Genomic DNA, 12590 nt, shown 5'->3' with positions numbered 1-12590 from the left:
CACAGTTGGCTCAGGCAACGACCAATCACAGCTCCCCTGTTTTCTGAATTTTGTCATGTGACGTTGGCAAGCTGAGCCGTGAGCAGCTGTGACAAAATGGCCGCCCCAAGATGGATAAAAACGTGTTGATATAGCTGCTTTATTCAAATTCTACAAACACTATATTAACTCATTCACTGCCGTTGACGGCTATAGACGTCAAAAATTCATTTGAACTATTTCTATTAGTTTAACATTTTTCCCACTTTTGTTAACAAGAGTATAAAAACCTAGAAAAAAATTGTACATTTAGAACAGATATAAAATTTGTGATTAATCGTGAGTTAACTAGTGAAGTCATGCGATTGATTACAATTCAAATTTTTAATCTCCTGATCTTTAAAAAAATCGCATCAGGCGATTACATTTTTTTATTGTAATTAATCGCATCAATAGTTAACTCACAATTGATCACAAATGTAAAATCTGTTCTAAATGTACAATAAAAAAAATCTAGGTTTTCATACTCTTGTTAACAAAAGTGGAAAAAATGTTAAACTAATAGAACTAGTTCAAATGAATTTTTTTTTTTTTTACACCTATAGCCGTTAATGGCAGTGAATGAGTTAATCAGAATACTAGAATGTTTATGCTTGTGGGGTGCATCGAACACATTAATAAGAAAATTTGGGGGTTGCCTTCCCCTTTGAAAAGTGATTTTTATTTTTATTTTTTTTAACTAGCTAACCTGTACTTTGGCATCTGTCAGCATGCTAATGACATCCAATACAAGGTCTGTTTCAAGCTAGTCATGCTAACAATTCTCAAATGTTTGCATAACATACAGTAAAATGTTTTCATTATAACTATTGAGGTATTTTGTCATAGTTGATAATTATGTGTGGCAATAACGATTAATTTTATTAATCGTTCATATAATCTACCTAGATGTACTTTAGTGTGTGATTCCCAACCAGAGGTGCACGATGACATTACTTGTAGTGTGAGAAAGTTCATCCAACCATTTTTACAATGCTTGTGAATGAGGCATTGAGTGATAATTGATTAGTTCATGCAAATTCAGTATACATTTTCATTTCAAATTTATCTTCAAATCAGATAGGAGGCATTTACATCATGAAATATTTTGTGATACTGTATTGGATCTAATCAGATTGTCCATGTGTACCTAAAGAAATGGCCACAGGATTGTTAGAGGTTCGGGTCCAGTGCAGGTGGGGTTTGTATAAATCTGTTAGCTGCTTCACAGTCCTGTGTGTAAACGCTGCCTTGCTCAGGAGTCTACTTAGGAGCCAGTTTGCACCCATCAGACAAAGTGTGCTGTCACCCGAGTGTGCAGTGTTATCGGGTGTGAGTTGCACCACACTAAGGCTTCTCTTGAGAAGTCGCACACCATTAGGAATATATTAACAAGTTGACATTTTGTGTACAGGTCACACATCACAGCAGCAAGCGATAGTCAACCAGGTGATGGGGATGTTTTTACATGTGTGGAAATGTTTTATTGCTTTCTCTGTCATTATTATTCATTGGCAATATAGATTAACTCATTGGTGTCTGTTTGCTAGATGTTAGAAGCATCTTGATGTGAAAATTTAGGACAGAAGATTTTTTTTTTAAATTAAAACCAAGAATCGGATGAAAATGAGCAATTATTTCGCAAGGATACTGTAGTATCAAAATCACATTGGCAGCGCTTTAGACCTGTGCCTCAAGTTCTGTGCCCTCCGTATTATTATTATTATTATTATTTTGTACTGTACTGTAATTATTAAACTTGTATCCAGCCATCTAAACTTTCCAGTCAGATCCGTCCTATTTTGTATAAAAGGGTTCAACATAGGTGTATTTAATGATGCAAGTTTCTATTTACGTTCGGCAACACCCAGTGAACATCCTGTAGCTGCCCTTCAAAATAAAAGCATAGTAGTAATAAAAAAGAAAAGAAAAAAGCACAGCTACACCTCAGGGTAAAAGGGTAAGGCAGTCAGACGCAATATTTGATCGTTACACGATAACATTTCTGGTCAAGATATGCAACTTATTGGCTAAATTTAGGATTTATAATAGCATTCCTGCCAGACAGTCATCAATGTTATTTACAGTTTAAACAGGGTTTCTGACATTGCTTTTTTTTTTATAGTTGAAAATAAAGTGACACTATTTAGTTTATTAGTTGGTGCACATGCATATACTGTAGTGTTTATTTACAACTATGGGCAATGTATTGCTTATTACAGCAAATTCTGGCACACAACTAAAAAAATGGTAAATAAATAAAAATACACACAGAGAAGAAGACAGATGAAAAGTTTCAACTGGGTCATCATTGTGTAAATGTACTACAAGGCATCGATCCCAGACAGTGAACCAAAACTGACATTGCGAAACATTGACTCAGGTGGCTCTGGTTGACATTTTCATATAATGTCAGGAGCTTGGGGGAGAGTGAGAAAAGTGCAAACACTGGATGTGAGGTGAAGCTATGGTGCTGAGACAAGCACACACATACACGCACTCACTCAGGCATGCGGGGCTCATCTTTCTCTCACCTTCGTGCCAAAATGGGCCAGGAGAGGATGAGCCTGTCTAGAGGGAGGGAGCACAAACATTGGTCAGGTGAGACTTATAGCCACTCAGCTCGGCTGTTGGGTGTATGACAAGGTAAATCCACGAAGGCCACAGAAGCCTGTCACACATTTAACTGTGAGCTTTGAGCGTAGTTTTTCATATCATTCTCACAATTATGTCTCCTGTTTACATTACACTGAATATGTGCTTAATTCAGCTTTTTCTTCTTCTTTTTTTTTAATATATTTTTTTTATAGTTTTTATACTCGTATGTGACATGTTATATCACATTATTTCTCAAATTAGCCCTATACAATTTTTCTCACGATCACACCCCCATAAAAGTAATCTTAACAAAAAAGGACAACTTCTTAATGAGCGGAAGTAAAAAAAAATTACAAAATAAAATACCCCTTGAATTTTTTTCTCTATCAAAATATATTAACTGCACAAAAGTATGAGTATTTTTGGAATTCAAAACACTTTTTGTTAAAATACCACCTTACTTGCGCACACATTATTATTATTTTTTACTCAAAACCAGCACGAGTACACTCGAAAACAGTTGGGTAAAAAATAACCCAACTATGGGTCAAAAACGGACCGATCTTCTACTTGGGTCAACTTGACCCAACTTTCAGTCAAAAAATTGGTATTTTAGTGTAAAAAAACTCATAAATATTGGTCAGATCCTTTATGTGGGTCAAAGAATTGGGTCATTTTGTAAAAAACAACAACAACAAAAACACAGAAAGTTGGGTCAAATTGACCCATACAGTGAATTAGTCCATTTTTAAAAAAATCCATATTTGGGTTACTTTTGACCCAACTGTTTTTACAGTACAAAATGTAACAAATTGTGTTTAATGATGTCACATTTTCTATTTCCATAGATTTCCACAGATCCGCGCCACTCTGGTTTGGAATCACTAATCTAACAAATAAATAATAATAACTATGGATCTAGAATTCCTTAAACTTGGAATTTGTACCTGGAGTGAAAAATACAAAGGTTCTTTAAGATGTAAACTCAAGGAAGGATGACCGACTGCAGACTTGAAAGGTATTTTTTTTTAGTTGCACCTGCATTGTCCTGTGTGGGGCCATATAGCAGCATACAGACCAATAAGGTTAATTCACAGTGCTGCAGCCCCACACAGGAAGTGGCCTAGTGTGACACTTAGCGCTGTCCGGGGTGTTGGAGGAGGAGAGCAAGGCGCCAAATGGAACACTGAGACTGTGGGAAATGACGCTGGCTATTACACCTCCGACTTTTACATCTCACTTACCTAAGCTCCTGTAGAAAAAAAAAGGCGGGGGTGACTTTTTCAATCACACAATTTTCACGTGTGGATATGTGCCACCCACACATGAAAGTGGCTGCATTTGCAAACTTACAGTCAAAGTTTATGCGGAACTTCCAAAGCAAGATACAATGTTTGTTAGGTCATTTTGTTGGTGATGCACATTGACTGCTTTGGCCTTAACCCGTGGGCAGTATTTTATTTTGAAATGGCTTGGTCAGAACCAACAAAAAGCCAAAAAATGGTCACAATAACGCCTAGGGGTTAACCAGATTATCTACAGCTACAGAAAAACTCGAAAAGTGAAATTAACCAAAAAGGTGATGACCGTCCGAGATGGATGATTTGACCCATTTAAATGGAATCTTATGTAACATTTACAACCACTGAGGACACACTGAAAAAGTCTTTTAACTGCCCCTTAAACTGACTCGGTTTGTTTTTCTCTGCTTGCTGTGAACTCGGGTTCAGACTTCTGGACATGGAGACAGACTCTCATCGCTGGCCGCGGCAGGAAGCAGGCGTCCAAGATTTGGTTAGTAACACAAACTAGCCACAACACAACACAACACCACAGAGCTACGGAAGCTTGCATGAAGCCGTCACACACTTCGGCCTTTCATGTTTATTTTTGTTTTGTTGCGTAACTGTGGAAACGGGGTTTTCTAGAATGGAATTAGCAAGTCACTCACCTTTACTATTTAAATGCAATGCAATGTTTAATACGTATGAGGTACATAGAATTTAATTAACATATGAAATGTGTTGTAAAACTGCAAAACACCTGTTACATTCATTATGCATTTAAAATTAGTGTCAACAATCTCATGTGGAGTCCTAAATTGTATTGTTAAAATTTTTATATATTGTGCCTGTACTGACACCAGTAATCTGTTTCGGGTCAATACATGACCTATTTTATGGTATTGGTACTCGCAACGGCAGCAATTTTACAATCAGGAACCAGAAATTAGACATTAGTAGAAACAAAAATTGCCATTCATTTCAAGCAATTTTAAGGAAAAATGCTATACTGGGATAGGTCTTTTTCTTTTTTTAATTATCTGTCTTTTCTGTATGGAAATTTTATGAATCAAAACTACTCGTGGTATCGGTAGTTTCGGAACTTGGTATCAGTGACTACTCAGGAGTTGAGGGCATGATCGTACTGGTATCAGTCTGGAAAAAACAAGTGATATATTGAACATCCCTGGTTTTAGTGATTTCATTTTACAGTTAAAAGACTCAACTAATTTGTGAATTGTCTTCATGAAACTTAATGCATGAGTAAGATTTCAAATGTCATATTCTAACTTTTTAATTAAAATTGAGTCATTTATGCCAGCAAGCTTTATACAGACGTGGGTTCTAACTGTCATAAACGTCTGTCAAAAGGAATTGCAGGCAAGACTGTGACCAAAAAAGATAATGCACGATGTTCAAAAAAATATTTTATAGTTTTCAGCCAAGTTTGTTAATATAAATTCATGCTAATTGACTTTTGCTGAATTAGGTTCAACGAAATATCATCTTCTTTTAAAATGTATGAATTTTGTATATCAAATCGGTTTTAAATTATATTAGCCAACCAATATCTATTGACTCGCAAAATAAAAGTGTTTGAGTAAGGTGATTTAATTTCCTCAGTAGAATTTGACTAATATTTCTTCCTTGGAAATTAAGAGGGGATACAACATCAAGGCAATCGGGTAGTCTGACTTGTGCAGGTGAGCTTTGATCTAAGTGTCAATATTTACTAGTTCTTGTAATCAAGTGGGCCAAGCTGCTTCATTCAGGGCGGTGGGTTCCTGTGGATTCAGTGGACTCCTTCAGCCAATCGGTGCCAAGCCGCCAAAGATCAAAGTAATGAAGAGCCAACCAACTTTGTTCCGAGCAGCCATCCTGACACTGTCTATATATTTGACCTTCTCATCCCCGAGAGAGCTCCCATAGTGCGTAAATAAACGAGTGCCTCTTTTAGATTTACTCATAAGTTTTCTTGGTGCGAATTCACCTTGCTCAGACCCGCAGCGGTTGGAAAGGATGTCCATGGCGGGGGTGAGCGAGTGTCCGGGGAAGGCCGGCCAGTACCGCGTGGATCACCTCCTGAGCGCCGTGCAAAGTGAGCTGCAGGCCGGCAGCGAGAAGGGCGACCCCACGGAGAGGGAACTGAAACTGTCCTTGGATGACAGCGAACTTTGGGGCCAATTTAAAGATCTCACTAACGAGATGATAGTGACAAAAAATGGCAGGTGAGCATAGCTATGCACTGCGTTTAATTTCGACATTTCAACTTGAAACCAATATAACGGTTGTTCTGTTGAAGGCGCATGTTCCCGGTGATGAAAGTCAACGTGTCCGGACTGGATCCGAACGCCATGTATTCTTTATTGCTGGACTTTGTATCTGCGGACAACCACAGGTGGAAGTACGTGAGTGGGGAGTGGGTCCCCGGGGGGAAGCCCGAACCACAGACCCCCAGCTGTGTCTACATCCACCCGGACTCGCCAAACTTCGGCGCACACTGGATGAAAGCCGCAGTCTCTTTTAGCAAAGTTAAACTCACCAATAAACTAAACGGGGGCGGTCAGGTAAGAAGAACGGGAATTCTCATTCGTTTCTTTTTTGCTGTTCTTTGCATTCAAACATTTTCAACCGTCATTGTATTGTTTCGATAGGTCATGTTAAACTCCTTACACAAGTACGAGCCACGCATCCACATTGTGCGTGTTGGAGGCCCGCGCAGGATGGTCACCAGTCATTCTTTCCCAGAAACACAATTTATTGCGGTTACAGCCTACCAAAATGAAGAGGTTGGCGAAATCATTTGACATGAAAAATTATAATAGCGTGAACCCGACTGCGCATGGCGGTTGTGCGTAATTTTACGTGTTGCGTGTACGCACACTTTGTTTCCTCTAATTTAAAATATCCTTTTCATTTATTTGTATAGATAACGGCTCTGAAAATAAAGCACAACCCATTTGCCAAGGCATTCCTAGATGCAAAGGAAAGGTAAGAACGTTTTAATACAAGCTAAGTGTTAACATGTAGGCTACATTATTAAATACTTGCAAATCCCAAATATGGACGATTTTTATATAGTCTTTATTTTTACTTTAGTAAGGTTTTCAAAATGCTTAATAATACTCATTTCATTTATATTTCTGTTTTCCTGATGTTTTGGACATAGCTAAGACGCATGATCCCCCCTCAACACCCTTTTTATATATGATAAGAACTTGAGTGCTTTTGCTCACATCAGTGGTTATCATCACTTCTACCACAGCAACATGCAGTTAGCTTGCTAGTTAGCTAGCTAGTTAGCTACGCCAACACTCAGAAAATGTATTTTCCCTTGATGCCACAATTTACAGTAGGCCTACAGCTCAGAATAGAGTAGAATAGACTCCAAAAACAGTTGGGTCAAAAGTAACCCAATTGTGGATCAAAAATGGACCGATCCACTTTATGGGTCAATTTGACCCAATTTTCAGGGTTGTTTTGTACAAAATGATCCAAATTTTTGACCCAAGTAAAGGATCTGACCAATATTTATGAATTGTTTTATACAAAAATACCAATTTCTTTACTCAAATTGGGGTCAAAATCCGTCCATTTTTTTTCTACCCATAGTTGGGATTTTTTTTGACCCAACTGTTTTTAAAGTAATATTCATTAATTTTGTTATATTTTTCTTGTAAGTTCTTTAGGTTGAATAAATACTACTACAGTGAAAATGTGACTTTGGTTTAAGTTACCAAATATGGCTCCTCTCCTTTTGTCTTTTTTTTTTAAACATATATTTAAGTCTTTTTTAAATGATTATTTCTGCAGATGCGATGAGAAAGATATCAAAGATGAAACAATTGAACACCAGCAGTCAACGTATTCACCGTGTAAGTGTCTCAATACCTGTACAAGTGTCATTTTTATTTAAATGGCCGATGGATGTTTGATGCGCCACTCACAACCCGCGTGTCCCTTTTTGGAGCCAGTAGGTGGTTGGTTCCTCCCCACATCAGGCTCCCTCTGCCCTCCTGCAGCTGCAAGTCCTCACAGTCAGTTTGGAAGTGCCATCTCCCTCTCGCCATCCCACGGCTCCGAGCGCTACTCCACGCTCAGGACCCACCGATCGGCACCCTACAGCACCTCTTCTTACGGCCATCGGACTAACTCGCCCAGTGAGTCAGCCCTGCCTTTCATACAAAACACATCCATCCTCTCCGACTTTTAACAAGAAAGTGAAACAAATGTTAGTGGTTGCGGCATGGTCTACATTCCACTTGCTTTTGTCTGAGTGGAGACCAGAAGTTGTAAACTGTTGATACTTCAGACGAGGAATGTTGACACCTTCATTTGAGGGGGTAAAGGCCGAGTGGGTCATGGCACAGAAGCTAACTATAGTGACTGACCTTATTTACATTAAAACCGCTGTTAAAGCTTACTGCTTGTGTTTATGTTAGCAGGTTACACAGATAACTCCTCAGCATGTCTGCCAATGCTGTCAAGTCAAGACAACTGGTGCGGTCTGCAGATGCCAACACACTCCAGCATGATGTCCATGACACACAATCCAAACTCTGCTACCAACTCCAGGTCAGTTTTATTTATTTATTATTCTCTATTTAGAAAAACAACATTATTTGTAGTCACATTTAAAAAGCCACATACATTTGTGCATTTTATTAAGTACACTTGGATGCTATATGCATCAAACCAATCTTTACGAAAAGATCAGCTCACAGTCTTTGAAGACTACAAAAATCGTAAAAAACAAAAAAAACCCTGTAATTTTCCAGCAGCTGGGGAGCCAGAAAATTACTTTCTCATAACCCTAACCCCCTTTGCATATTGTTCACCCTCTCGAGCTTTCCCTTTCCCTATATCTCATTAGGTGTCTTTTCAAAATAAATGTTAATACAATAAATGCTACCATCTAGGACATTACATAAATTGTAGTTATTGTCTCTTAAAACACATAACAAAGAAATTATGGTAAAATTACATATTTTTACTGTTAATTTCTCAGTACAATGTTTTTTCTTTCTTTTTTAGGGTTTTAAGTTGAATTTTACATTTCACATTTGTGAACTTTTTTTTAAACAATATTATATGTTTTCTAATAGAGTTTTTTTTGTAAAAGAATATAAATATTTTTTTGACTGTTACAATCATTTCTTGTTATTTTACATTCGACATGTAAAATCAGAGATTATGTTTGCAAATGAATGAATGAATTTTATTTTTCAAACACACACACACAATTCTTTATGTATGTATATATATATATATATATATATATATATATATTCATATATATATATATACATATAAAACAAGAGAGAGAAAAATCTACTCAGATTTTAAAAATCAAATAAAACAAAAAAAATAACCTATACACATGTTTGGAAAAAAATACAAATTAAATGATATTTTAAAAAATGAAGAGAAACTGTAGAATAAAAAGTAAAATTATGTTGTATTACAGTTTGTTTTACAGTGCACTCTAAAAACAGTTGGATTTAAAAACACACGCGCGCACGCATGCACGCACACACACACACAAAAAATTGGGTCAACATTTAGGATAATTCATTTAGCCCAGTATATTACCCACAAAACAACCCCCAATTTTTCTTTTTAAGTAGTGATGGGCGAGTATCGATACCATGTATCGGTATCGGGCCGATACCTTGCTTTATTTAATGATATTGGTACTCGCGACACAGCTGCCCTCTTGTTTTACAATCGGGAACTAGAAATTTGAACCATAGAAATTTGCCATTCATTTTATGCGATTGTATGGAAAAATGCTATATTGGGATATACAGTATATTGTAGGCCCTTCTTTAAAATGATCTGTTCATTAAAAGAGTCTGTTTGCTTTTTGGGGAAATGTTACGTATTAAAAATAATAGTGGTATCAGTACTTGGTATCGGTATCAGTGACTTCTCAAGATTTGAGTACTTGTGCTGATATCGGTATGGGGAAAAAAGTGTTATAGAACAGCCCTTTTTTTAATGTCGCTCTTCTGAGTGAATTTTTTACCACAAACTGAGCAGGAAAACGATTTCACATTGTACAAAACAAAACAAAAAATTGGGTTATTTTGCAGGTTATTCACTTAAGTTAAATAAATAACCCGAAAAGTTGAGTCAGACACTTTTGACCCAGCTTTTTTCAAGTGCAGGGCAGAAATTCAACAGTTTTCATTAAAATCGGTGATTTTAACATTTAAACAAGCCATTGATGCTGATTTCTGAATTTACATAAAATCATTTTATTTCTTTCGTTTTCACATTTTTTATTTTAGTGAAGCTAGCTTCAGAAGCAAAATATAAGAGGAAAAAAAATCTCCCTATATACACAAATTACAGCTATTTGTCATTGAATCATACGGTTTAAAGTATAATCCACATCAGTCAAAAACGTATATTTTGGGGTTTTGTCCGCAGTGTATACCTGCTTATGACAAAACAAAACATTAACCTTTCCAATTCTTTCTTCAAAACTTTTCATACAAATTTTCCACCCCTCCATTTTCAGTTTGTTTGCAGCCAAAATATTGGAAACATCTCTTAAACACAATAATAAACAAATGCTGTGGCAATAACAAATGACATATCAGAACTAGTATTAACTTGCATTTGATTACATAAGTGTTCCTAACGCTCTGGCTGGTTGGTATTGATGTGACTTAAGTTCATCTCAACTGCTTGGCCACTCATTTCATTGCAAAATTGTTTGGCAATGATGTGTAAACAACCTGTCTTGTGTTTCCATCTCTCTCCATCAAGTCAGTACACCAGCCTGTGGTCTATGAGCAATACACCGCTGACCCCAGTGACCCACCATTCGGGGGGGATGAACAACAACCTGAGCTCCCAGTTCCTGAGAGGGTCCAGCAGTCACTATCCCAACCTGGCTCACTCAGTTCCAGCGCCCTCCTCTGGCTCACCCATGTATGACAGCAGCAGCACGGAGGGACACAACTCGACGACTTATGATGCCTCACTTCAGCGACATTCCCCAGCCTGGACTCCTGTCACGCTTCCCTCCATGTGATGGAGCACACATATTGCAGTTCAATGCTTTCTTTCCTGGATACAAGACTCTTTTGAAATGACATTTCTCAGGCTCAAGGAAATGAATTTTCTGATATTTTGTTTATGTTACTAAGAAGAGGCAGCAGGTTAGGTTATGTGCTTTTAAACTAAAAGAAAGATCACTTGATTTTTGCAGCTAATATATTTATGATTGTTAGATGCTTTAATTTGCATACCTGATTTTTATTCTATTTTTGGAAGTTCAATTTTACTTTTCAATGTGCTTATATTAAGTGCAAGTCCATGATAAAGTGATGATTGATACATTTTTTAAAAATAGGTTTCAAAAAACGGTTTACAGTGCAAATGAGAAAGTGACTCTTTCATACCTCATAGCATATGACGTAAATAGTAATACTAAAAAAACTAAATAAGAAGGAAATTCTTCAAACGTCAAAATTAAAGGAAAATTGCATTCAATTTCCTTAACTGGGGTGATGACATTTGATATGTTGATTTATCATGATGATTTTTCCTCGACGTTATTGACATTATGACACAAAAGCACCTTCTCAGGCAACCCACTACTTGGGAAAAATAAGATTCTAAACTGTGCCCATCTTTTCAATAGGAGAAGTCAAGTCAAACATTTTGTGTTTGTGGAATATGAATTTAAAAAACCAAATCCATCTGTTTGTATCCATCCCACGGGGCGGCCATATTGCCACTTGCTGAATGACATCACGTTGCCTATAGGGCTCAGCTTGTGAACGTCATATCATCAAACCCATAAAACAAGTGAGTCTGATTGGTCATAACCTGACACCTGAGCAGCTCTGATGTCATTTTCAGTTGACAGTTAGTGTCAAAATGGCCGCTCACTGAGACGGCTAAAAATGGGGTGATCTTTTCTGCTTAATTATATTCTACAAACACAATAGAATAGAATAGCATATAGAACATATTTCTTAAGACAATTTATGATTTGACAAAATTTAACCATGTGTAATCGTCGGTTTTCTATTTCTGAATTTAAAGTAAATATTTGGGCTAAAAATGTCAGCATGTGGCAGACAAGAGTATGTCTTCAGAAATGACTGATTTGGACGTTGGAACAAGGAGGAAGCTGCCAAAATCATGCAAGGTTTACACTTTTGCGGGAAACAATATATTATATGCTAATGGGCAATCAGATTTAGTCATATTTATAATATTGACATCTCAGTGTGATGTGCATTTCCTTTCAAAACATTTACATTGGAACATTTTCCAAAATTCTAATTAGCGTTACTGATTGGTTGGGAGAAATTACATTGTTCTGCCTTGTAGTGCGATATGACATTCTCTTAGTTAAATAGTCAAGGAAATCATTTTGGACACTTCAATAGCTCTGCATTGCATCATACTGCGAGGCATCTTTACATTTTGGTAACAAAAGACTGAAGAGGGCAAAAGTATTAAAAACATCTGTTTGTAGAATGCAGTGGAGTTCTACACCACAACAATAACAAATTGTTATTTTTGCAAGAGACAGAATTGTTGTTGACATTGCTTTGGTGCAAGGGTGCCTAATTAAATGGCACACTTATATTGTACATGTTGACAGTGGCCGTTTCTGGCATGTGCATTACGTGTGAGGCCACAGAGGGCGCCAGTTGTGGCTAT

The 12590-nt window shown here is 37.0% G+C and overlaps 1 protein-coding gene across 1 annotated transcript; it reads left to right on the top strand.

Annotated features, from left to right (window-relative positions):
* The first annotated feature begins 5918 nt into the window (after nt 1-5918).
* Nucleotides 5919-11517, top strand: tbxtb (T-box transcription factor Tb). The gene is made up of 8 exons (XM_077582103.1): nt 5919-6127; nt 6202-6466; nt 6554-6688; nt 6829-6890; nt 7713-7774; nt 7874-8059; nt 8345-8474; nt 10677-11517. Exons 1-8 carry the CDS (start codon nt 5919-5921, stop codon nt 10942-10944), a joined length of 1317 nt encoding a protein of 438 aa, XP_077438229.1. The 3' UTR covers nt 10945-11517.
* Nucleotides 11518-12590: the final 1073 nt, after the last annotated feature.

The sequence above is a fragment of the Vanacampus margaritifer genome, chromosome 12 (genome assembly GCF_051991255.1).
Source record: "Vanacampus margaritifer isolate UIUO_Vmar chromosome 12, RoL_Vmar_1.0, whole genome shotgun sequence".
In the NCBI taxonomy this organism is placed as follows: Eukaryota; Metazoa; Chordata; class Actinopteri; order Syngnathiformes; family Syngnathidae; genus Vanacampus; species Vanacampus margaritifer.
This window is presented reverse-complemented; position numbering and strand designations above follow the sequence as displayed.

What these genes read in the sequence shown, in the direction of transcription:
- tbxtb (XM_077582103.1), top strand. Translation starts at nt 5,919, where the DNA reads ATGTCCATGGCGGGGGTGAGCGAGTGTCCGGGGAAGGCCGGCCAGTAC. An exon ending in ATAGTGACAAAAAATGGCAG is followed by an intron (nt 6,128 to 6,201) that starts GTGAGCATAGCT and finishes GTTCTGTTGAAG; the next exon opens with GCGCATGTTCCCGGTGATGA. An exon ending in CCATCGGACTAACTCGCCCA is followed by an intron (nt 8,060 to 8,344) that starts GTGAGTCAGCCC and finishes TTATGTTAGCAG; the next exon opens with GTTACACAGATAACTCCTCA.